The sequence below is a fragment of the Eleutherodactylus coqui genome, chromosome 1 (assembly GCF_035609145.1).
Source record: "Eleutherodactylus coqui strain aEleCoq1 chromosome 1, aEleCoq1.hap1, whole genome shotgun sequence".
Classification (NCBI taxonomy): domain Eukaryota; kingdom Metazoa; phylum Chordata; class Amphibia; order Anura; family Eleutherodactylidae; genus Eleutherodactylus; species Eleutherodactylus coqui.
In genome coordinates this window covers 14,352,153-14,378,394 of record NC_089837.1, presented here as the reverse complement: position 1 = coordinate 14,378,394, position 26,242 = coordinate 14,352,153, and the positions used below count along the sequence as shown (strand labels likewise).

The 26,242-nt window shown below is 44.7% G+C and overlaps 1 protein-coding gene across 1 annotated transcript in view; it reads right to left on the bottom strand.

Moving 5' to 3' along the window:
* Nucleotides 1–24,216: 24,216 nt before the first annotated feature.
* Nucleotides 24,217–26,242, bottom strand: part of LOC136630075 (vomeronasal type-2 receptor 26-like) — a 53,772-nt gene continuing 51,746 nt past the window's right edge. Inside the window, exons 6-7 of the mRNA XM_066605513.1 lie at nt 25,352–25,475; nt 24,217–25,115 (exon numbers count right to left, since the gene is read on the bottom strand). Of these exons, the coding sequence (XP_066461610.1) occupies nt 24,217–25,115; nt 25,352–25,475 (1,023 nt within the window). The remainder of the gene's footprint in view (nt 25,116–25,351; nt 25,476–26,242) is intronic.

The window sequence follows — 26,242 nt, the reverse complement described above, 5'->3', positions numbered from 1 at the left end:
TCTTCTGACTGCGCTATTAACCCTTTGCAATTCAGGACTCCCTATTCCTCCAATACCGAACAGACTCTGCTATCTCAATCTACCACCTGTACACGAACCTTCCACTGCATCCCCAGTGCATAAAGACAGCCAACATACCACCACAGTCTTCCTCTCGTAAGCGGGGTGGCCGCAGGTCTTACAAGATGAGTTGCAATACTACCCCACCAATAGCGGAGGAACTTAAGGCCTTTGTACTTGAGCCAACAGCTGGTACTTCGCACCAGACCCCAAGTTTAGACAAAGAATATACCAAAGTTCCTGAGCATGTGCCTGCTTCGGCCGAGGAACAGGAACTGAACTGGATTATATTTTTCTCCAGCAGGTTTCAGGGTATTCTGTAGCTTCCTAATTGTATAGTGTGCACACCATTATCGACCAGATCAGACACAAGTGTTGACTCTCACGTGCCCAGAGCCTTAGGGTTTATTGAAACATATATTATCTGCCCTTTATGGGCGTATAACAGATTACATCAGTAACGTGTAGTATTCCCATATGTTGGCTATATGGAGTTTCCTGCCCCCCTCCCCACCTTCTCTCAAGTCCAGTGTACGTGGCAGTCTTTGTCTTCTCAGCATGCGGTCAAGCCAAAGGAATTCCTTTGTTTGAGAAGTTTCAGTGTGGGGGGAAAGGGCTGGGAAGACACCCAAAATGGATACAAGTAATACAGTATAGAAATGACTTTAACTCTTAGAGGCTGCAGTGGAGCTTTGTATTAGGCTAACATTATACCACACATCTTTCACCATGCCATTGTCCAGCAATTACCATGATGAGATTGTGTGGCCATTAACCTCCACAGAGTTAAAGTCACTACAACAGTGTAATACATCTGGTTTATACAAATCAATAGACATTTTACGCTAACTAATCATCATGTCTACTACAATCCCCCCTTAAAATGTCTATTCTCTAACTCTCCCCGGTAATTTTCACAGTTCTCTGCGGGTGAGCCTATAACTGAAGCGCATTGAAGGTTCGATTTAGGGTCTTCAAGGGGGTGTAGGACTTGTCCACTCCTTCCGGGGATGCAGCCGGCAAACTCATTGTGGGAGCGGCTTTTTCAGCGGCAGTTTCACAGGTCTCTCTGACACGGGATAACAGAGCAGGCTAGAACAGAAAAGATAATCAGTGCACATACAACAGCGACGCCTATCTGAGCCAGGATCCTTTGCCATTCGCTCATCCATGGAAAGTACTGGTCCCAAAGGTTAGCTCTTTTTAGTTAGTGCGGTCAGCTTCTTAATGGCAACTGTGTCTTTACCTGTGGGTAACGTATTGTCTGGGATGTATGTATAGTTTCTCCTATAATCTTACAGGCACCCCCTAAGGCCATTCTATTTTGGAAAATCATAGTCGAGGTAGGTCCTATTGGTCGACTAGTCCCTATATGGCATCTCTAGTATAGTTTATAAACCGCTGCTGATTATAATAAACATAATTAATCCAGTCAACATTTTATTTACCATAATGATCGGAAAAATGGACTCGAATCCAGCTTTAACTTGGTCTCTAAATTTTAAAACTCGTCAGGTACCCCTCTCGGCTGTCCTATGACGTCAATGTACACGTGTAGATCAAAACTACCACCAAGAGCCTCTCTTCTCACTCTAGGGTAATGTTACAATACTAGTAGTGTGCACAGGTACGCACGGTGCGGGACTCCCTGACCTTCACCCACACCAATGTCCCTTCCTGGAGATAGCCCTGAAGGTGGACAGGTCCAGGCCGCCAACACTGACCCAACACTGCCTAGTGACAAGACTGGAAGGAACCGCCGTACCTATGCAGAAAACAAGGATAGACCAACATGACAAGAAAACCATAAAACACAGACAGAGTTGGATCGATATAAAGTAACTATTGGGGGTAACCTCATTATCCTCAATGCTGTCTGACAGGATGTGGAGGAGCATAAGGGCTTTCCTAAGGCACACTCCCCTGTCCAATTACCTTCCAGGCGGGTCCTTGACCTCATGTTCTCACAAAGTCAGTAAACGTCTCCTAAGGACTGGACCTGATTCTGCGTCCATTCCCCTCCCAGTGTACTATAGGAGGAGCAATACCCGTTGGTGAGTTCCCCAAAAATCTCCCTCCACCCTGCCCATTTGCATCGCAGGTGTAGTTTCCAGGGTAGTCGGTAATACTCTCTCCAGTGCAAGACACTTAAGTAGTTATAGAGTATTCCTTTTTCCACTTCTCACAAGCAGTGTAATTAGCGGAAATGTTTGTGAAGAGACTAAGGAAACACTCTTCAGCATCTACAGGACGATTTAGGGGGACCATCCCCGACTGTGGTCGGGCACTACCACACACACAACAGTTAGACTTGTTGCTCTTGTTAACATTGTACCTCATCCACTCCAACCAGAGATTCTGGTCAGAGTAGCCAGTCTCTACTGTCAAGGTGTCCTCAAAGGTAGGGTCGGCCATGATCATCATGTTCTTTAAAGTCTCTATCTTAGGGCGGAGGGGGTTAATTATGGGCACGGGACTAAGTGAAGGCCTCCATTCGGGAGCATCTACCATATCCCATATTTTAAATTTCCCTAAGGGATCTGTTCTCCCGTACCGGTATGTTCCTAAACTGTAAGTCCCCTCGTCCCCGGGCTTGGATTTTCTATGGTTAATGTAGGAACCATATTAAAGCCAAGCAACATACTAAGTTCAGCCTTCCAATACCCGCTGTCCTAATTATTCTTAAGGAGGGTTATACAGCTAATTAGGGATTTCCCGCTCTTATCTTTCTTATTTAAGGCACTTCGCAGTTTATAGGACCAGTCTGTTACTGTGTTCCTTCCTACTCATCCCCAATAACGGCAGTCTTCTCTCCAGACATTATCAGTGGCGCAAACATATTGTATTCCCCGGGTATGTAAGTCATATAACCAGCTGGACTGAGCTAAAACTGGCCCGCGGTGGGATTTTGCGCCTAGACACGGGACCACAGTACAATAGTCGAAGGAATATGTGGCCACTTGAGTGTTGGACGAGTTAAACCAGAAGGTAACCGTACCCTCATATTCTTTCGATTAAGGATTCCAGTTGCCACCCTCCTCTCTCACTAGCCCTAACCAGAGTAATGTCCACAGCATGACTAAGATTGGTATCCCGGATCTGAGGCTTTCTTACAGTATGAAGCGTGGATCCAAGTAAGTCTTTCGGCTAGTTTCACAGCTGTGGCAGTAGTCAGAAGCACCTGGTAGGGACCATCAAATCGGGGCTCAAGAGGGTGCTTCCTGAGGAACTTCTTGACACACACCCAATTCCCAGGCTGCAAGATACGTGTCCCAGTGTCTTCCTCTAAGTCTGGAAGAGAACACCTGTGCATAGGCTTTGGTTAGTGTTTTAACAACGGAAATCCCCTACTTAGTCAACACATCAGATTGTAATTGTAACTACTGAGGATAGTAGCAACCTAGCCTTGGGGCTAGCCCAAACAATCTCGTAGGGAGATAATGCATGATCCCACCTGGGTTCATATCTAACACTGAATAGGGCTATTGGATGACAGTCTTTCCAGGGTAACTCCATTCCCGGCGTTATTTTAAGCATCTTGCTTTTTAGCGTGCCACTAAGTCTCTCCACCTTTCCACTACTCTAAGCATGGTAGAGTGTGTAAAAGGCCTGGGATACACCCAGAGCAGACATGACGTGTTGCATTCACCTGCGAAGTCTGTACCTCTGTCTGACTCTGAATCACTTCTGGTACCCCATATTCACAGTTTGCCTCGTTCATGAGCTTCTTTGCGGTTACCTACTTGTTTGCCTTGGTAACAGGGTAGGCCTCCAACCTGCAAAGACATCAACAACAACAAGCACATATTGATACTTCCCAACAGGTGGGAGCTGAATGTAGTCAATTTGCAATCCCTGAAATGGGTAGAGTGGTCTAGGCAAGTGTCTTTTGGGCACCTTTTCCCTTCTGTCCTGACTCACCTATGGCATAGATCATGCTAAACTGGACAAATGATGCAGCAGCTACAGGGAACCCAGGAGTTGCCTATCCTCATTCAAGCGTCGTCGTCATTGCTGCTTTTCTAGGTGCGTCTTTCCGTGCATCAGCTGGGCCATCATGGGATGCAGGAACTGTGGTAGGCAAGTGCTGTTGACTGTTCACCATACACTGTCCTGCTTCTGCTGCTCCAATTTTTAGTCCATTTATCCTTTCCTTCCTTGCTGGCTTGTAACTGTAAAGTCCCTAGCATATCAAAGTTCAAAATTTGTCAATGTCCAAGTTTTTGCCTTTAACTCATGCTGTCAGTATGTTTTCTTCTTTCTTCCACGGCTTGAGGGCCGCTGCCTTTGCTGTGCTGTCGGCAAAGGGTGTCGTCTCTCGCTTCTCCATTGTAGAATCGGTGTGAACTCTTTCCACTGCCAGGTAGAACTAGGAGCTCCATGAGACTCTGCACCGCTGTACCATTCTCAATTGGTTGTCCTGCTAAGGTGAAAAACTGTCTGGCCCTCCATATTGGGCCGTAATCATGAGCTATGCCAAATGCATACCAGGAGTCAGTGTAAAGGGTTGCCGTCTTACCTTTCGCCACTCCACACGCCTCAGTGAGGGCCTTCAGTTCCGCTTCTTGTGCTGAGACATGCGGAGCAGAGCTTCTGCTTCTAGGACATCTTGTTGTGTGACCACTGCATATCCGATGTGGAGTCATCAATCCTCACCCTGGTACCATCTGCAAAAAGCTCAATATATGCATTGTCAACAGAGGTTCCAGCAACTGTTTGCGTACTTGCAGTTTCTTACTGTATCAGTACTAAATAATCATGTTGATCTATTTCACATGGATCAGAATCGTATAGCACAAAATAATTTATTTCCTTTTTATTTTATTTTTTTTTTAAACCCAATAACTGATCTACAACACCTAGATCACCTATGCCCTAGATCACCTATGCCTCCACCCTTTTGAACCAGAATACTCAATTGAAAAAGGAGTAGTCGGGTTCAAACTAGTACAACGTTGAAAAAGGAAACCAAGAGGCACAAAAAACAAGCACTTTGCAGGTCAAGGTGCCATTGTATGCAGCAAAGCCTGAGCGAAAATATCCTTTTTATTTATTTATTTTTTTTCAGGACACAGTGAGCATTTCTAACATAAGGGGGTGCAAAGCAAGCAAAATTAACAGCCACCCAGTGAAATGGCATTCAGGGAATTTCACCGTTTAACTTTGACTATCCTGTCTGAATAAAATTATAGCTTCAGTGGAGACACTAGATTATACAAAGACATAAGGAAAAAAACTAAAAAGAATGCAGATGAATTGACATCCTACTCTGAGCAATTAAGTCCCTCTTTCCCACATAAAAACCAAGACTACTTCGTCAAATTGCGTGAAAAAGTTTGCTGGGTGACTGTAGGGAAATTATTCCGTCTGTAGGAGACTTCCTTAACATCATCTGTCTGAACATCCACTGGAGAAGCAGGCAGCGAAAAACAGAGCCCCAAGAAACACACCATGAGAGGGCGTCCGCTGCTCATGGGTCCCTGGCCTCAGTCCTCCATGCATCAACTCCAATCTTCTGTACACTATAAACCAACTTAGTCATCTACTATGTCCTAAGCTGCATCTTTGCAAAGAACAAAGGTTTGTTTCCCTGAACTTACCACACATCCAAGGTGGCCACATTTTGGAGTGTAACAAAGTCTGGTCAAACAAGACCTTACTTCAGACAATAATGATGTTAGGACTGGATACAGTGGCATTGGGGAATGTAGGCCTCCCAAGTGCAGCAAGATGGCCGCCAGAGGCAGAAAGGGGCGGGGCTGATAATCTCCCAGGTGAGGCAAGATGGCTGCTGGAGGAGGAAGCGGCGGGGCTTAGTCCTGTCTGGGATTGGAGTGGCCGGAAGTAACGTCACACACCCTGAAAGTAAGCACATGGGGGGGAAGTAATTTCAGGATGGGGGGAAGTAATTTCAGGATGGGGGCAGGGCTCACCACACTTGCTGCAGAGTCACACTATGTGGGGTTTTAAACATTGCAAGTGCGGCCACCATTATAGGGATGGGCTGTAGTCAACACAAAGGCATTACATTGTTCATGATACAGGCAATACACATCCCCCACTACACTCTCTCTTCCTCCCCCACCCAATTCTGCTCGTGAATCCCTTTCCTACATTATACAACCTCCTAGCAATCTGAAGCACCTTTCTGTCTGCTAGGGCCTCCTGCTTATCTGCCTATAACTCAACATTCATTTCTTTCAGCAACTTTCCTGATCCTTTCCCATTGTTCAGCAAACTCTGCTCCCTCCCTTTCAGCAACTAAGTCACATGCTCTATGGCCTTTATCTTTGCTCACTTTGTTCCCCATTCTCTGAACAACCTGGATCTGTGCCCAACCTTCTCAATCTGCTCAACTCTAGTGATAGGGGCCAAGAGGGGCTGAAGGAGTTAATATATGTTGCTTATCAAAATGAATATATTGCAAATATATATGTGTAACAGAACTCATGACTATTGAGAAACAGGTCTGTGGTTTCTCTCTTAAGCTCTGCAGACTGACCTAGTGGAATCAGGAAGTTCACCCGAACAGATGTCTTGGAATTTAGCAAGAGATGGCTTAACCACAAAGAAGTTGTCAGCTCTCTCTAAAATTAATGTGTTTGTCTAAAAGTCATGTGAAATCACAAGTTTAAGATGTATGTAAAATCACGAGTTTTTCCTTGTTTAGCCACGAGGGGGACTGGCTATAAAAGCTAAGAGATACAGACAATAAACAGAGTTCATTGTTTCAACCATATACCGTGTGTAATGGTCAATACTTTGACTCTCAAGAGCACTCCTACTTAGGTCAATTTGGAACCGGACAACATCACTGACCAGTCTGTTTGTGCAGACTAACCCTCGACAGTTTTTGGCGTCCAACTAGGGGGCGGGGCTTACCTTTACGGGACATCGCAACCAGTAGACTGAAACAAACTCCTGGCCCGTTGACGTGGATACTGGATCCTGAGACCCCAGACTGAAAACACCGGTGTAAAGGTAAGAGCTTATCTTACTATTATACAGTCTGGATTCTTTAGATCTCTGTGTGTCTCTAACGGACTAGAGGTTGGTTGTTGCCTGTTTCCTATATTTTCTGCCCTGTCCATATTTTAGAGTGAATAAGTTCATTTAACTGTCCTAGACGGAAGAACTCACTCATTGGGACTTAAAGAGTCATGTTGTCTGTATTGGAGATTGAAATAATTGTTATTGTTATAGTCTCATTTCTGGCAGTCATATTGTTACTCTGGATCTGTTATAATATTACTAAAAGTTCCCTAAGAGGCGAAGTCTGGTCTCCCCTGAATCCTAGTGTTTGAGGTTGACCACGTTTTAGTTCTGTAAATCTATTCCGGGACAGGGAACTGTGTGTTCCCAGATAATCTCAGTGATTATCTTAGTTTACTGTGTGAAATATACGTCCTGTATACTTAGTGAAGAATAGTTGGAAGTGGTCAAGCATGGGGTCTGAACAATCTAAGATATATCAGACTCCTATTGAAATAATTAAAGATAGAGAAGGGGAGGACATTTGCAGACAAGCCTATAAAGTTTACAAACGTATAAGGCCTCAAGAAGGCGGGAACATTCAATTATGAATTTTGGTCACAATATGAGGATAAGCATAGAAAGGAAATAAGAAATAAGGGTTTGGAAAAGGGCATAAAGGCCATCCTGGACTGCTCTAAAACAGCAGAAGACGAACACTGGGACTCCGAGTCCCGAGGCGAGGGCATTTTAGTTTATTGTCCTATGGCCCGGCCACCAATAGACGTTCCCATGGAAACCCCTACGGTTCCATTAGTCCCTCCTGTCGTCCCGGCCGCTCCACCAATGCCTCCAAATAATCCCTTTAATTCTCTGTATCCCAATTTGCCACCCCTGCCTCCTACGTATCCACAGGCTACTGCCCAGATGGATACACCTCCCTACAGCCCTCAATCAGGATCCCCGGGCCCTGAAGTAAATAGAGGTCCGGCTTGGGATTGTCCACGTTGTGGTCAACAGAATGCCTGTTTTAGAGAACTCTGTACGGTACGTGGGACTCCACGTCCCAGGGACCAGTGTAGACAACCGGTTCCCTTGTTCCCAGTTACAACCTCCACTACCCATTATAGAGAACCAAACAGACCGAGTCCACCATTGGGCACGGTCAGACAAGAGGACACTGACAGACCATCGTCTTCTAATGACAGACCCACGGACGCACATAGACCAACTCCCGGGTCTACGGTCACTACATGGCGACCCTGGAGCGCCACAGACCAGATGGCACTGTGTCAGCAACTGCCCGATCCCCAGACGGAGCCAGCAGCTTTCCATAGAAAGTTGGAAGTCATACAGAAAAACTACTCTGCCACTTGGACAGATATGGAATGTCTTATGAATGTAAAATGTCCTCTGGGCCTTTACAATAGTATTGCTCAATTTTGTGGTCTTGAAGATCGCCCAGATGACCCCCAGACATTACTTAGTGGTACTCAATATGTGGACAAGGTTAAGGCCTGGTTTAAGGATAAAGCCCAAGAGAGACGTACAGCCCTAACCCAGTGTAGACAGAACAAGGGCGAGTCTATTGAATGTTACTTTGGCCGTTTAGAGGAAGTTGGCAGAGATCTAGGCTTGTATGATTGTCCAAAAGCCATACGTAATGCTGCTTTTTGTGAAGCCTTTATGCAAGGAATAGATAAGCGCCTGTCTGACCGCGTTAAAGCATGTACCCCCAATTGGCGACAGGCCAAACCGCGTGATCTATATAAGAAAGCTGTAGGATTTGTCATGGACACAGAAGACCACGCAAAGGGTGTTATGGTTAAACATTACACCATGGAGGGGTACACAGCCCAACTTACAGACCCCAGGCGGGAGACCCGTAAGTGTTATAACTGCGGGAAGACTGGACACTTGGCCCGTAATTGTAGGGCCCCTAAACGCCCTAGACAGAACATGTCAGACGAAAGGGGGCAACAGGGAAGTACGGCCAATACCACATCATCCCGCCCACAGGGAAACAACGGGTATACCAATTACCAATGAAGGTCTGGCACTCCTTCCCCCGTGTCCCTTATAGTTACTGACACACGTGAGCCACAAATTTTTCAGCCTCTAAAAATCCAGGGGCAGGAGGTGCCCTTTTTAATTGACACAGGGGCCACTAAATCATGTGTCAGTACCTCACAAGTCAATGACCTTAGTATTCCTCTCTCAGACTCCATAGCCATAGCCGTTGGAGTGTCCGGTGAACCAACACCCATGCGTGAGACCGAGCCCATAGAAGTCTCCTTTCAAGGGTCACGAGTCCTCACTCGCTTCCTGGTGTCACCCGCTGGGGATTGCATCATGGGAACCGATGTGATGGGACCCCTGGGGTGCTGTATTCAGCTCCATCCTTCCGGTGAGGCTCATGTCAGTACCTCTGCGGCCGACCACCAGGTATTCTGTCTCATGGCAGCAGACTTGGTCACACCGCCTCCTTCTTGTACTGTATATGTGTTGACCCCAGAAGATACACAGGTTCTCTCAGCAGTGCCAGAGACCCTATGGGCAAAGGGGAAGACAGACTTGGGCCATCTCCACGTACCCCCAGTCATGGTATATCTCAAAGATGGGGAAAAAGCCCCCATGATCCGCCAGTATCCCCTAGCCATGGCACAGGAAGATGCAATAGCCTCCACTATTACAGAGTTATGTGCCTTGAATGCTTTAAAACCTTGCGTCTCACCCGCTAACTCTTCCCGGTTAAAAAGAAAGGCAAGAAAGGCGAACCTGATACCTACCGGATGGTTCACGATCTAAGAGAAATTAATAAGGTGACCATCCTAGAAACACCTCTGGTCCCCAATCCCTACACTCTGTTGTCCACCATACCCTCCGGAACCTGTTGGTACACTCTGGTCGATCTTGCCAATGCATTCATGTCCGTCCCGCTACACCCCGATTGCCAGTACCTGTTTGCCTTTACGTTCCGAGGAAAACAGTACTGCTGGACTGTCCTACCACAAGGGGCACAAAACAGCCCAAATCAATTCACCCGATGTATGATGCTTGTACTTGATGCATGGACGGTCCCACCAGGTGTGGCCCTGCTTCAGTATGTTGATGATCTCCTACTCTGTGCACCGGACAGACCTACCTGCGTTGCGGCCTCACTCAGCCTCCTTTGTTTTCTTGCAGACAGCGGGTGTAAAGCCAGTAAAGACAAATTACAGTTTTGCAAATCTCATGTTGTGTTTCTTGGTCACTGCCTAGGTCCTGGTACAAAACACCTCACGCCAGAACGTACCAAGGTGGTGGAGGACATGCCACTCCCCGTCTCCCATGCTCAGTTGCGGACATTTCTGGGGTTAGTTTCATATTGTCGGCCGTGGATTCGCTCTGCCTCCATGACCATGCAGCCTCTGTACGACTGCCTGAGCTCAAAGCCATTTGCTTTGTCTCCGGAAGCCGAGTCAGCTTTTCACCAGCTGAAAATACAGATCACCAGCGCTCCGGCACTGGGTCTGCCAGACTATGATAAACCCTTCCAGATGTTCGTGACTGAGATGGCGGGACATGCTACTGCCGTCCTCACACAAGAGCATGGTGACAAAAAGCGCCCTGTAGCATACTACAGTGCACATCTTGACGCAGTAGCCAGGGGTTCACCCTCCTGTGTAAGAGCAGTTCTGGCTGTACAAGCACTACATGAGAAAGCTTCTGAGGTGGTCCTAGACTACCCTCTTGTGGTCCTCACGCCCCATGACGTACATGGAATTCTGACACAGGTGAGCTGTAGACATCTGTCTCTTGCTAGACAGGTCAAAATGGAACTTGCAGTACACTCTTCATCCAATGTCTCATTTCAACGTTGCACAACTTTGAATCCGGCCAGGTACTCCAGGTACGCGTTTGGCATTGCGCATGACTATGGGCCGATTTGGCGCGCGCGGAGCTTCCTAACAGCTCAAGGCAGACCGATAAAGAATGGTGAGGCAGTAAGTAGTTTAATGTCAGCTATCATGCTCCCGAAGCAGGTAGCCATAATAAGGGTAAAGGCACACACCCAAGGGGACTCCTTGGAAAGCAGAGGCAACGAGAAGGCAGATGGAGCAGCTAAGGCTGCAGCCCTGCTGGACTGGAGGACACCCGTGTGCAGAGTTCAGACCAGGTCCTGCCCAGCGGAGGAGGATCCTGATCCCCCTGCCAAGGACCAGACTCCCTCTGTCCCACCACAGAAGGAGGTGGACCTACTCCCCTCAGGGCAAGAGCAGGAGCGCTGGGCAAGTGCAGGGGCAGTAAAAGGAAATGAAGGTTGGATAATGGGTTCCCGTATGTGTTTACCTGCGGCTGCTTATCCTAGTATGGCCCTTTTGGCTCATGGAAAGGTGCACGTTTCTCGTAATGCCATGGTAGCCCTGGTGGAGAAAATGTGGTACGCTCCGGGATTTGACAGGATGGCAAAGGCATACGTCAAGGCTTGTGAAATCTGTGCACTACACAACCCCGGTCAAGTAGTAAAGACCCCTCGGAAGTGCACTCCGCGACCTTTGTACCCCTTCCAGAGACTACAGATAGATTACATCCAGCTGCCCAGGTCAGGAAGGTACAAGTATGTCCTGGTATGCGTTGACCTCTTTTCTGGGTGGGCTGAGGCCTACGCGGTCCCGAAGGCCACTGCCCAGACCACTGCAAAAAAACTTATGTCAGAGTTAGTGTGCAGATTTGGGGTACCAGAGACCATTGAGAGCGACCGTGGTACTCACTTCACTGGTGAGGTAATGAAGGAAGTCATGTCCGCCTTAGGAGTAGAGCAGGCGTTTCACACCCCCTATCATCCGCAGAGCTCCGGAAAAGTAGAAAGACTCAATGGCACCCTCAAACTTAAGATACAGAAAGCCATGGTTGAAACAGGAAAACCTTGGCCCGAGTGCCTACCTCTGGCACTCTACTCAGTACGGACCACGCCAAATAGGAAAACAGGACTGTCTCCTTATGAGATTCTCTTTGGCTCCGTGCCCAGGCTAGGACTGTATCACCCACAAGCTCTATCCCTGGGTCATGATAAAGTTACTTCCTTTGTGCAGGACTTATGCCAAAAGCTAAAAATAACGCACGACCTAGTTTTCTCTTCTATTCCAGACCCTGATAGTTTGGAAGGATCCCACTCTCTGCAACCTGGAGATTAGGTGGTGGTTAAGAGACACGTCAGAAAGACTTTGGAACCTCGCTTTGACGGACCATACCAAGTGCTGTTAACTACTCCCACCTCGGTCAAGCTAGAAGGCAAACCCACTTGGATCCATGCCTCACACTGCAAGAAAGTTCCAACGCCTCAGCACCACGAGGGGGGTGGAGAATAAGCCCAACCCAGGGTGGGGGAGGGGGATGGCAACCTGGACACCAGCACTGATAGTCTGGATAGGTGTATTATTTACCCTTTGTTTTCTTGGACTACTCTCTTTTCGGGACAATTCCTCATCAACTGTCGATGTAAGAAGAAGATGGACTGTTTGGGCGGAAGGACACCCCAACATGTGGGAATACTTTGCAAAAGACGTACTGAATATCTCCCACATGTGCATGCCCAACCTTCGGAGTGGGGAAGATATTTTACGGACTTGCTTACTGTCTATCCCCACTCCAATAAAGACACTTTGCGATATATATTCAGTAGTGCATAATGATAGTGATGTGGAGGAGAGCAATGTTGTCCAGGAAAATACCTTTCTTAATGTATATGAATATTGTCCCCATTGTGATGCGGTCGAACATACACTTTGGTCAAATATGACTCGTTTCCGGGTCAGGAATGTCGCTCCGGCTGAGGTATGCTATAACTTCACGTGTAATAAACAACATATGGGAGGTTGTGCGCAGAGAACCAGGGTGACTAGTGATTCCCAGAGACTCTGTAATCGCACAGTCGAGCAATGTAGAAAGGTACATACTCCTATGCTTTGCAACCACACAGTCCGAAGCCCCAGCCATTTTAGGCACGTCAAATTACCATTAGGTTGGGTCCTGTCCTGCGGTAACCTGACTTACACATATATTCCAGCCAACCTGACCGGAGGTCCCTGCTCCCTAGCTAGATTAAGTATACTAATGTACCAAAAACCTAGCAGCCCACAACTCACCAACAGACAAAAGAGGGAGGTAGAAGGACTGGATAGCAACTGTGAAGGACCACCCACTCTACTTAGCTACTCAGAACATACGGCACTGACAGTCAGTATTGTGGGTGTTCCCGGGTTGGCACAATATAACGCAAGAGTAATCAATGGATTAGCATGCGATATGGTAAAGGGCCTGAATGCTACATCACAGGCCTTGGACCTTTTCCTACTAGACATACAAGGAGTCAGGAAAGCAGCTTTACAAAATAGAGCCACCATAGATTACCTGTTGCTCGCAGTAAACCACGGATGTGAGGAATTTGAGGGGATGTGTTGTTTCAACCTCTCTGATCACTCAGAATCCATTCACCAAAAGATCAATACCTTGGGAAAAATAGCTACTAGCATAAAACAGGATAAAGACCAGGGATGGTTTAGTTTTCTTAACCCTGCAAATTGGTTTTCTGGTCTGGGAGGATGGTTCATGGGAATCCTACAAAGTATAGTACAGATAATTGTCATGCTGTTGTGTATATATATAGTAATCAAAGTCATAATCTCTTGTGTGGGCAAATGTACGGCAAAAGCCTTTACAGCCCCTGTGTAGGCCGACCCCTGCTGGAGGTAGGCAGAACATACGGCGGTTCCTTCCAGTCTTGTCACTAGGTAGTGTAGGGTCAGGGTGAGGCGACCTGGACGTGTTCACCATTAGGACTATCTCCAGGAGGGACATTGGTGTGGGTGAAGATTAGGGAGTCCCACGCTGTGCGTACCTGTGCACGCTACTAGTATTGTAACATCATACTAGAGACGCCTAATAGGGACTAGTCGACCAATAGGACCTACCTCGACTATGACTTTTCAAAATAGAACTGGACCCTGCGTGTGTCTTCCTGATGTCCAAAATGGGGGAATGATAGGGGCCAAGAGGGGCTGAAGGAGTTAATATATGTTGCTTATCAAAATGAATATATTGCAAATATATATGTGTAACAGAACTCATGACTATTGAGAAACAGGTCTGTGGTTTCTCTCTTAAGCTCTGCAGACTGACCTAGTGGAATCAGGAAGTTCACCCGAACAGATGTCTTGGAATTTAGCAAGAGATGGCTTAACCACAAAGAAGTTGTCAGCTCTCTCTAAAATTAATGTGTTTGTCTAAAAGTCATGTGAAATCACAAGTTTAAGATGTATGTAAAATCACAAGTTTTTCCTTGTTTAGCCACGAGGGGGACTGGCTATAAAAGCTAAGAGATACAGACAATAAACAGAGTTCATTGTTTCAACCATATACCGTGTGTAATGGTCAATACTTTGACTCTCAAGAGCGCTCCTACTTAGGTCAATTTGGAACCGGACAACATCACTGACCAGTCTGTTTGTGCAGACTAACCCTCGACACTAGTCTACCTACTAAGTCTATCCTATCCAAAGTTCTGGACACAATAGTGTTCCCCTTGTAAAATCTGCCTTCTTCAAATCCTTCCAATATAACCCCTCTTTTTTTTCCTCAAATCACAATGCACATAAATTCTATAACACCGAACAGACGGGACAGACGGGATTACTGGACAATACCCACAATGGCTCAAGGTATATGTCTCACCTACCTTTGCAACAGCCCACTCTCTACTAGTAATCCCCAACAGCACTCCCTGCACACAGTTTTGACATGACATTTAGCTATACACAGAGACTGACGGTTATATTCAGTGACCAAGACCTCAACAGTATCTGGAGCCTTTAACCATCACACAACACGGCTATAATCCCCGCGTATACTTCCCTATGTACAAGAGCATATACCATGCTCGATCATACAAGTAAACACACCTATTTTAAATTTTCCTGGCCTCACTCTCTAAGTGTATTAGAGCAAACTGTGCACTATTACATAGGAGAGTGCCCCCGGGGCGTGCGCCCTCAAAGTGTATAGGAACACAAACTATGTCCTGCTATACGCTCAAGTCCGCCCGTCTACACAAAATAGTTAATCCTCACAGAATCTGTCTCTTGGTCTTGTGTACACAGTCTTTAACCATCTCAAACACAACATTCACAGCATACAGAATACCCCTAGACAGGTTACACGGTGATAATCAAGTAGACAGAACTACATTACCTGCCTTTCAGTGATGTGTTACTCTGGCTGTAGAGGCAGGCAGATAAACAGACAGAAGTCATCTCACATAGGTAGATTAACATAAAACAATCTTACCGAGTTCTGCGTGTTATCTGCCAGGCTCTGTATTTTCCAGAATAAATAAATCACGAATCTACTCGCCCACCCAGGAAACGCCAAATTGAACTGGATTATATTTTTCTCCAGCAGGTTTCAGGGTATTCTGTAGCTTCCTAATTGTATAGTGTGTACACCATTATCGACCAGATCAGACACAAGTGTTGACTCTCACGTCTAAGCCAGGTCTCTGGCATACAATGCCCAGAGCCTCAGGTTTATTGAAACACATAATACCTCCCCTTTATGGGCATATAACAGATTACATCAGTAACATGTAGGATTCCCATACGTTGGCTATATGGAATTCCCTGCCCCCCTCCCCACCTTCTCTCAAGTCCAGTGTACATGGCAGTCTTTGTCCTCTCAGCATGCGGTCAAGCAAAAGGAATTCCTTTGTTTGAGAAGTTTCAGTGTGGTGGAAAAGGGCGGGGAAGACACCCAAAATAGATACAAGTAATACAGTTTAGAAATGTGACTTTAACTCTTAGAGGCTGCAGTGGAGCTTTGTATTAGGCTAACATTATACCACACATCTTTCACCATGCCATTGTCCAGCAATTACCATGATGAGATTGTGTGGCCATTAACCTCCACAGAGTTAAAGTCACTACAATAGCGTAATACATCTGGTTTATACAAATCAACAGACATTTTACGCTGACTAATCATCATGTCTACTACAGAACCTACACTGCACAATTCACAGCCCAACTTCTAGAGGTCATACATTCCAGCACTACATGTTTGACAGAAAAGATTGAGGAGGTCAAGATACATGTGGGACTACTAAGGCAAGATATGCATAATCTCAAAGGACGCGTTGGAGAGGTGGAAACGCGTATATCCCAACTGGAGGACGCGACGGCTCCTGTACCAAGCAAACTTGCAGAGCTGGATAAGGTAGCAAACGCTTGGGCCCAACGCATTGATGACCTGGAGAACAGACTGCACAGAAACAACCTTTGGATCCTGGGCTTACCAGAACACGCCAAAGGTCAAGATCCCTATTTGTTCATGGAATCCTGGCTGAAGGAACTTCTGCCAGATACCAACTTCTCCACAGCCTTTGCTATTGAACGAGCCTATAGGGTCCTGGCCCGTCCCCACCCCCAGACGCACCTCTAAGACCAATGCTAGCAAGACTTCTCAGTAGCAAAGACAGAGACATCACCCCTCAAGCAGCTAGACGCAAGCAGGTTCTCCAATACCAGAACACTAACATTTCTATTTTCCCAGACATTTCCCCTACTCTCCAGAAAACCATAGCAACCTTTTTGGCTGTTAAACGCCGACTGAGAGAGGCATCCATACCATACTCCATGGTGTATCCAGCCCGGCTATGTGTTGTCCACAACGAGTGCACTTCCTTCTTTTCCACCCTCGAGGAGGCCGAGGACTGGCTTTGCCAGATGCCGAGGTCACCCAGACCCCAGTAATCCCCCGGCGAGTTTACCCGAAGGGATAAGTTGTCAGGACAGTGTTGATTGCTAATCAGAGTTTCCTGAGGTGGAGAGCAATGCTGCTTAATTGTCTGTATTGATTTCCCCTTGTTTCCTCTCCCCCTTGCCTTCCCCACCTTTCCTCTATACTTCTTATTTGCTCTGTTTGCAATATTTTTGCCGTCTTAAGAATAGATATGTGGGTTTTATATAGGGCAGTTGGAACATAAGTACCTGTGCTGATGGGATCCTCGAGCCCAAGGAACAGACTTGATCTGTTTGACTGTGCCCATATTAGTCATCGTGCTTTAGGTGCAGTCTTCCCCGTCACCACACGCAAGTTTACTTTCAAGTTAATGGTTACTAAGTTGGTTGTATTCAAGCAAGCCTTCACTATTACTATTTCAAATACAAGTATACGGATATGTTTTTACAGCATGTTGCTTAGAGATATCATAAGACATAATCAAGGGGTGTGGTACTGGATTGGAAAACAGAGGAGCCTGATGAAGTGTTGTATGCAGGGCATGCCCACCTCAAAATGGGAAATTCTCCTATTAATATCAATCTCTGTGTTAATGGCTAATATTACTATACTCTCCTGGAATGTGCGAGGGATGGGAAACCCTGAGAAGCATTCTATGATTTTTTTGTATATTAGGGGCCACAACCCGCATATAATATGTCTCCAAGAGACGCACTTGATCCGGGGAAAAACTAGGCCATTGCAGAAGGCATGGGTCCAGTGGGCCATACATTCTCCGCACACATCCTATTCTAGGGGGCTGTCAATTCTGATTCACAAATTACTCAGGTGGGAACCGGGTCGCACTGTTAGAGACCCAGAGGGCAGATTCATCTTTATACAGGCGTGGATAGAATCTCTTCCTTATGTACTCATAATGTTGCCCAGGGAATGCAGTCCTGTTACTTGTCAGTAGTCTTTGGTGAATAGGGAAGCAGCAATGACACAAAAGCATGAGTCAGCAGCCTCAGATGGTGTTCAAGTTTGGCACTATCAATTATTTGCAGGCTTATGCAGCTAGCAGTGTTTTTCCTTAGAGAAATGTCATGCTTGGCTGTTCTGCTCAACCGGCAGATTTTATTCTTTGCAAAATGTATTGTAGTGGGCCAGCACAACATCCTGGCCCCCTCCATAAGTATCATACATGTTTGTCTTATGTAGATGCAGTGTGCAAAGCCTGTCTTGTTTTATCCAGTTTGTGTGTTGCACAGCTGCGGAACTTGGGAGGTTAACTTTAATAAAATCATTGCCTGCATGTAAACGTGTCAGTCTCTCATGTCATGTGGTGTGAGTGAGGGTACAAATAGGAGTGCTTGAGAGTGGGAAGGAGTTCCATCTTGTCTGCTACCCGAGTGCTACCAAACACAGAGTCACATGGAAGAACATTTAGCTTTCATGTGGTGAAGTTGGAAGCAGAGAAGAGATATCCCATAGCGAATGTATTCTGGATGTGAGTGGAGTGAGCCCCAAGCGTGAGAGAGAGCCTTCGTAAGTAATTCTGTAAGAAGGGACCAGTGCGGAGGTACTAATTCAATTCCACAAGTTTTCCTACGCGGCTATTCAAACCTAGGATCCCCATGTAGAAATATGTTACTATGTCATACCAATGCATCTCCAGTCCACAGTGTAAATCCTAAAAAGTTATTAATTACTACCAGAGTGTCTGTAGAGTGACCCTACCCCCCTTTCCTCCTCCGGAGTGCTCCCTGTCCAAGAGCGGTACCGTACAGATAACATGGACTGCAGGACTGGTTTCATCCTGTGTATCCTCCCTAATCTCTGATCTTTTTAGTTACCTGCACTGTGAAAATTGTACCTGAGTAAGGGTGCCTACCCACTTGCGATTTTTTTTCCTGTGATGTTTTGCGTTTTTTCTCAAGAGCAATTAGTATAGAATGTGTTCTTGTCCATCTGGGTTTTTTTTTCCGTTTCGTGGGGTTTTTTCACATAGGAACTGTCAGTCGCATATGTCTCCTTATTTTTCTGTTAATGCACCCATGATTGTCAATGGAGGGCTGCAAAAAACGCGCAAAAAGCACCGCAAAAAACACGCGGAAAACGCGGAAAAAATGCACGAAAAAAACGGTGTTTTTCACGTGCAAAAATCGGCAACGCAAGTGGGTAGGCGCCCTTACTGTGTAAAAATTGTTTGCTCTGTAATTTCAAGAAAAGTTCATTCCGGGCCCTAACCGTTCCTGGAGACCTGAGGTACTAGAAATCCGTGTCTGTGATTATTCTCCGCCATGTAGCATACCGGTGTGTAGGAACGGTGGTGTCCATCCTGTTTATTGGGAATTCCCTATCCTAGGGGTGTCAACGGTGGCCTGCAGTTATACTCTGGCTTTGGCTACGTGTCATCCCTCTGGGAAAGGAGCCTGGTAAGTGCTGCCATGACAAGCCACCACTTAACTCTCCAGCTCCCCATGTCTGTCAAGTTTCCGGGGTACTCCTCTGGGGTGCTGCAGTATGATATTGCTTTTAAAAGAAGCACCACACCTGCTGTCTCGCTTGTTGACATTTATGTTAACTCTACTACTTTTTCTTGGAGTAGGAGGAGGAGTAGGAGACCTGTGCTTGAGTGTTCGTTCACCTGGTAGACCACATCTGCTGACTTGTGCAGCACATTTTTTTTGGTAGCTCTACAGCTGTTCCTTACTGCAGGCCCATTCCTGAGTGTTCTGATCACCTGGTAGAATTTGAAATATGTGACCCTTATTTTGTTTTCAGTGACACCCCTGTGCTACTATTGATACCCTCACCAATGTACACTATTTACACTAATTTTGAGTGCAGCAGTGTTCCCCAGATATATGGCTGTATTCCTGTGCAATTTGGGTGCTATGGCTGCATTGTGGACATTTTGGAGGGAAAATGAATTAACTTGATTTTTACTCCCAGTGACTTTAATGGAAATTGCGGTTAGTTGTCTCGATTCACAATAATGTGGTCATTTGGTAAAATTGGCACAATCCCAAACACATGAACAGATTATAAATAACATATAGACACCAAAACTTAACTACAAATTGTCTGAAACTTTATTAACTGATAATCTATGCAATTTGACAATGCAGTTAACATTATCAAGGGACAAATCTTACTAAAGCTATCAAGTGCTACCCAAATAGCAGTGTTTCTCTTGGTACTCAGTAAATCCATAATAAAGTCTGTTCAGAAGTGGGGCCATGTTTTCTTTTAGCTGGAATAGATCTGAGGCACTTTGAATGGACATAAATCTTGCAAGCCTTCACATAACTCTCCACATTCCAGCAAATAGACGGACACCAACGCCTTCAAGAAATTAATTTACAGGTATTATTAATCCACGGATGTACAGTCAACACCAAATTATGCATCTCACTAAGCAACTGAAGATTTTCTATTTTTTAGGAGATTATAAGGAGCAAAATCTTGAGCTTTCTTTATCAAGTTCAGTGAGTCAGCAAAAGCACCACCCTCTTAGTCAAAATTGGAGCCGGACGCTCATCGGATGCATGAGCAACATGGTTTCTAGATAGAGCATCCACCAAAAATTCTTACTACCCGGACATTAGGTGATCACAAACTTGAAGCAGGAGAAAAACAATGACCACTTGGTCTGCCTAGCATTAATCTTTCAGCTGACTCTAGATATACTAGATTTTTGTTATCCATGATAATGTGTCCATTCTTTTAATGCCTCTTTGACTGCCACCAATTCACAATCCTCTATATTATAGTTTTACTCAATAGACGGAAACTTTCTAGGGAAAAATGCACATGCCTATAAATTAGTAAGGTTGCTGGATCCCTGCTCTACCGTCCCTGCGCCATTCTCAGAGGCATCCACCTCAACTATGAATGACTTGGATAGTTTCAATTGAACCCAGATGGGTGCTGAAAGAAAGGCCTTTTTCAGTAGACCACATGCTTTCCTTGCAGCAGAAGACCAATTAGAGAGATCAGCTTACTTCTTAGTTGGGTCCTTTGCACAAGCATAATTGATGGGACTAACACAATATACGCAAACTGATCAAAGGTATACTGTCCCACCCACTTGGACATGTGCAGGTTCAGATTCCAACAAGTTAGCCTGTCAACATCATACCCAGGTCCCATTATATATTGGAATGTAAACCACATATTAACCCACTTGATTGTCTATACTAAAGGCTATAAATTGTGTATTGTACACCCTATGCAATGGATACATTTTGCAATATATAATTTAGGGTGCCTACCCACTACGTTTTTTTTTTCGCTGTGAATTCACAGCGTTTTTTTTCCCAAGTGTCAATGGACCTTACTAATGTTAAAATCCCAACCCACAAAAATCATAATTTACCGGTAAATTGTGATTTTTGTACATTGCGATTTTAACAGTAGCCATTGACACTTGGGAAAAAAACGCAGCGAATTTGCAGTGAAAAAAAATGGTAGTGGGCAGGCACCCTTACATGTTCTCCTATTTCATGTTAAAAAATCCAATAAAATCTTTGTTGATAAAAACTGTTTGAAAAACTGCAGGTGCATTAGTAAACCCAAATGGCATGACCAAGTTTTTATAATTCCCCTCTGGGGTATTAAATACCATCTTCCATTAATCCCGATCTCTTATAAGGATAAGGTTGTATACTCCTCTTAAATCCAGTTTCGAAAACCATTCTGCCCCTACCTATTGGTTAAAAAGATCTGGGATGAGCGAATTCGGATTTTTCACAATAATCTTGTTTAGACTCCCAAACAAGGATGTAAATTCCCATCTTTTTTCTTAGCAAAGAAAAAACAGCCTCCACTGGAGAATTTGAGGCCCACATATGTGCTGTCTGTAATAACTTTGTAATATATTCCTTCTGAGCTACTCGTTCTGGCCGCGTAAGATTATACAAATGGCTTTTTGGAGCTTGCTCCCTGGAATTAGCTCATATCCGCAATCATGTGCCCTATGTGGTGGTTACCTTTTCGCATTCACCTTGGAGAACACATCAGCGTAATCTGCATTATAATCGGAAATGGGTTTAGTCTTGATTGGGGTGATGTTACTCGAAATACACCGGCCAAAACAACTGGTTTCCCCAGCGACAGATATCACTGGATTGTGTAAACTTCACCGAGGCATTCCTAACATGAACAGTGCTGGAAGAGACTCAAAAGCATGTACTTCTGTCTCCTCTTAATGGAATAACCTGATTTTATGGAAATTATTTTAATTTGTTTTTCCATAAAATTATTATATAATACTAAAACAGAACTAATTGACAGACATTTCAAAACATACAAACAATCATCTAAAAAATTCCTTAGGGCTCAGACAGATGAGCATTGTTTTTGCGCGCCTATAGACAAGCAAAAAAAGCGCCGCTGAAAACGCGTGAAATGGCAAAGTTTCATATATGCTCAGTGCATGAAACTTTGCCCTAGTACTGGAGCTGTTGCAGTTTTTTTAAATGCAGCATCTCCATGAACACTGTGACAGCAGCGGCAGGGTGTTCATTGATGATGGCACTTCGCACAGGCATAAAGGAATCCCCTGCCATAGCTGTCACAGCTATGGCTCAGGTGTGCAATGCTATCCCATTGCTTTCAAAGGGGTCGATGCTGCAGCCATCCCATAGAAAGCAATGGGATGAAGGCAACCCTCGCAGTGATTTTCGGGGAAGGGCTTGAAATATAAGCCCTACCCCCAAAAAAGCTGTAAAAAAAAAGAAAAAAAAAAGCACCACCTCTCGGTGCTGTCCAGCTCCGGTGCGTCTTGTCTCCCCGACTCCCTGCACTGTTCTTCATGGTGTTCTTCTGGTCGGGTATTTAAAAATCCCAACTTCCTGGTGAGCACTGCCTCTTATTTGCTTAGATTCACTCAAAAACTGTGCTGTCAAAATAGGTAATACACCCCTAGATCAATTTGTTAAGAGGTCTTCTTTTCTAAATAGGGTCATTTGTGGAAGCGTTCTATCATTTTGGCAGCTCAAGGGCTCTACAAGTGTACAATAGGGCTTGAAGCACCTTCAAGCAAAATTTTGTTTTAAAAGCCACTGGCTGCTCCATTTATATTGAGCACAGTTGTGCATACAGACAGAAGATTAGGGCCACAATGGGTATGTTTCTGAATACAGGACAAACAGGGGTATCCATTTGGGGTCAAGTCTTCATTTTCATGTGAGCCATAGAACAAACCTATTTTTAAAATGAAACTTTTGCCAAAATGTGAAATTTTATTTTTTTCTTTTCTAAATTGCATTATATCCTGAAAAAAAAACTGTAGGGTCAAAATACTCATGACAACCCTCAGTGAATACATTAAGGGGTGCATTTTTTTAAAATGGGGTCATTATTGGGGATATCTATCATTCAAACACCTATGAGCCATTGCAATCTTGGCTTGGTGTAGGGAAAACAAAGTGTTCCTCAAAATGTTAATATTAATGTTAAATTTGTATGTCTCCTAAATGGTTAAAGAAACACTAAAGTTATTGAATGTGCTTCCAGAATAAAGTAAACAGATGGAAAACTTTGTACAGTAGTTTTCCACATATTTGACATATTACAGTTGAAAATGTTTGAAAAAAGATTTTTTCTAAATCTTCCTTTTTTTGGCACTTTTGGCACAAAATACTATTGGTCTATTTTTACAACCTAAATGAAGCAAAATATGTGGGGAAAATGAATGTCAGAATTACTTGGATATTCAAATTCTTTATGCAGTTATCCTATATAGAGATGAGCGAACATGCTCGTGTGAGCTTGATGCTCGTTCGAGTATTAGCATACTTAATGGTGCCCGTTACTCGAGCGAGTACCACGATGTGTTTGAAAACATTTTTTGACCCCTCCCCGCATTACCACTTCCTGCTGTGCGCAGGTCCACAGCAGTAGGTGGCTGGCTGGCAGGGGTAGAGGGAGAGAAAAAAAGGTCGGCACCCAGCGGGTCTACTGCAAAAATGCTTGAGTCTCCCATTGACTTCAATGGGGTTCATTACTCGAGTAGAGCTCTTGAATATTACTAAAAGCTTGGCTCGAATAACAAGCATTTTGATGCTCGGTCATCTCTAATCCTATATAAAAGTGAGATATGTCAGATTTTCGAAATTTAATCTAGTCATTAGGGCGCAAAAAGGTTTGGTCACTAAAAGGTTAACGTCTACATATAAACTAAACAGAAACTAATATTGAGTAACTCTGTGGCATTATATTCAATTCTAGAGCTGCTATCACAATTGTGATTTCTATATAGCTTAAATCTCAAAATTCTCCACCTGTTGTGTTTTTGAATTAGACTTCCTTTTCAGAAATTGAGTTCTTTATATAAGTCATGATCTAGAAATGTGTTTAATAAGAAATCAGCCTCTCCCAACACATTACTAGAGCTAAATGTCTAGTCCTATTTATCCTTTATCATTGACCAAAAATTCTATTGAACTTTGTATTCAGCTCTGGTCTCAGTAAGATAATGTAACATTTGGGAATGAAGATACAGCCCAGAAATCCAGCACTGGAAGCTGAGATGGCAAAAACTTCTACAGCCACCATGTATTTCCCCTTGGTGCTGAGATAGGCTGGGATGAAGGAGATCCACACACTGCAGAAGACCAGCATGCTGAAGGAGATGTACTGAGCCTCATTGAAGACGTCTGGAAGCTTCCTGGCTAGAAATGCTATAATAAAGCTCAACACAGCCAGAAATCCAATGTAGCCTAGGACCATGTAGAAAGCAATGACAGATCCCTCGTTACATTGTAAAATTATCTTCCCAACCTCTACCTCAGTGTTATAATCTGGGAATGGTGGAGAGAAAGACAACCAGAAGACACAGATCAGAATCTCTACTGTTGTACCAGTAATGAGTAGAGATGTGGACAAATGTCTTCCCAACCATCTCCTCAGTTTTCTGCCAGGTTGGATGGCATGAAAAGCCAAGACTACAGTGACAGTTTTAGCTAAAATGGAAGAAACTGCAAGACTACAAATGATCCCAGTTCCCACATGTCGTAGCAGACATGAGATCCTCGTGGGCCGTCCAATGAATAAGAGAGGACATAGAAATGAGAAGAGTAAAGAGAGGAGCAGGATGTAGCTCAGACTCTGGTTATTGGCTTTCACTATTGAAGTGTCCTTGTTTTTTATATATATCCCCGACACAACGACAGTCACAAAACAGAAGAAGAGATTGATAATGATGAGAGATAATCCCAATGTATCTTCATAGGACAGAAAATCAAGTGGTCGCGGGATACAGGTGTCTCTTCTCTCATTAGACCAGCGGTCTTCAGGACACTCCAAACATCTCTCCATATCTGAAAAATGGGACATTTATTATGATTCAAAATAGATATTAATCATTACTAGAATAAATAAGTATGTATTCCGGCAGACAAGACCACTACCACATCTCAGCTAGCAGAATTGTATATGATGTCCATCCTGTAAATAATCTTTATATGATCACACTCGGTACACCTTGTATATTAACAATCAATATCAGTAGCCTTACAGAGTAACACAAGACAACTGATGAATATCTGTTACTCACTGGTCTGGTTGGAGATCTCTCCTTCTGCACAGGGGACGCAGTAGTAGCAGCATTTTTGTTTTCCTTTCCATGGGACCTTTCTGTATCCTGGGAGGCAACTTTCGCTACAGGCAGAACTCGGGATCTGTGGTAAAAGAAGAATTACCATGGTTGTATCATGTTGTACTCCTGGACCTGTAGTTCTATGGGTTTCCAATAGCACCTTTCATCAGGTGTGGGAAGTTTGAGCTGGCTGGGTGTGTATTACTCCAGCCGGCCATTCACCACCAGTCTGCTGCACATGAATGCCAACAGCTCTTGCTAGAGGGTGCTGGCCATTTATATTTCCCTCATTCCCTCCCAGAACCCTGATGTATGGAGTCATGCATGTTTTGCTTGGTGTCACTGCATGCATGAGGTTCTGGGTGTGATTCCCTTGGCTGCTGGTGTGAGCAGTGTCTTCTTCTGCTTGTATGCCTTTTACCATCTATGGTGAGCCAGGCCCATAGGTTCCAGTGTAGGGCTGTCTCTATTGAGACGATTGCCCCACTTGCAGACAGCACTCCCTGGGGTTTGAGTTGTCTTGTACTAGGGACTCAGCAGACTACGAGGACACTTATCATGGCCTCATGAGCTAAAGTATCTTGGTAAAAATCTGAACTGATACATCACATTTATTAGTTTTTCTATCTGTCGAATTGTTGTAGGTGTTTTGGCATTCGTCAGCCATTGTTGGATGTCTGCTTGCAAATCCCATTTACTGTTCAGTCTGTTTCAGTGTCCATTTGTGTGCATTCCTCTTCTTTTAGTGCTGTCCTGGGTATGGTGTGAATTACGCTCATATCGGACATGACAGGTTGATCAATATTTAAGGTACTTCTGGACATAGCAATTAATTATTGGAATGAGTGA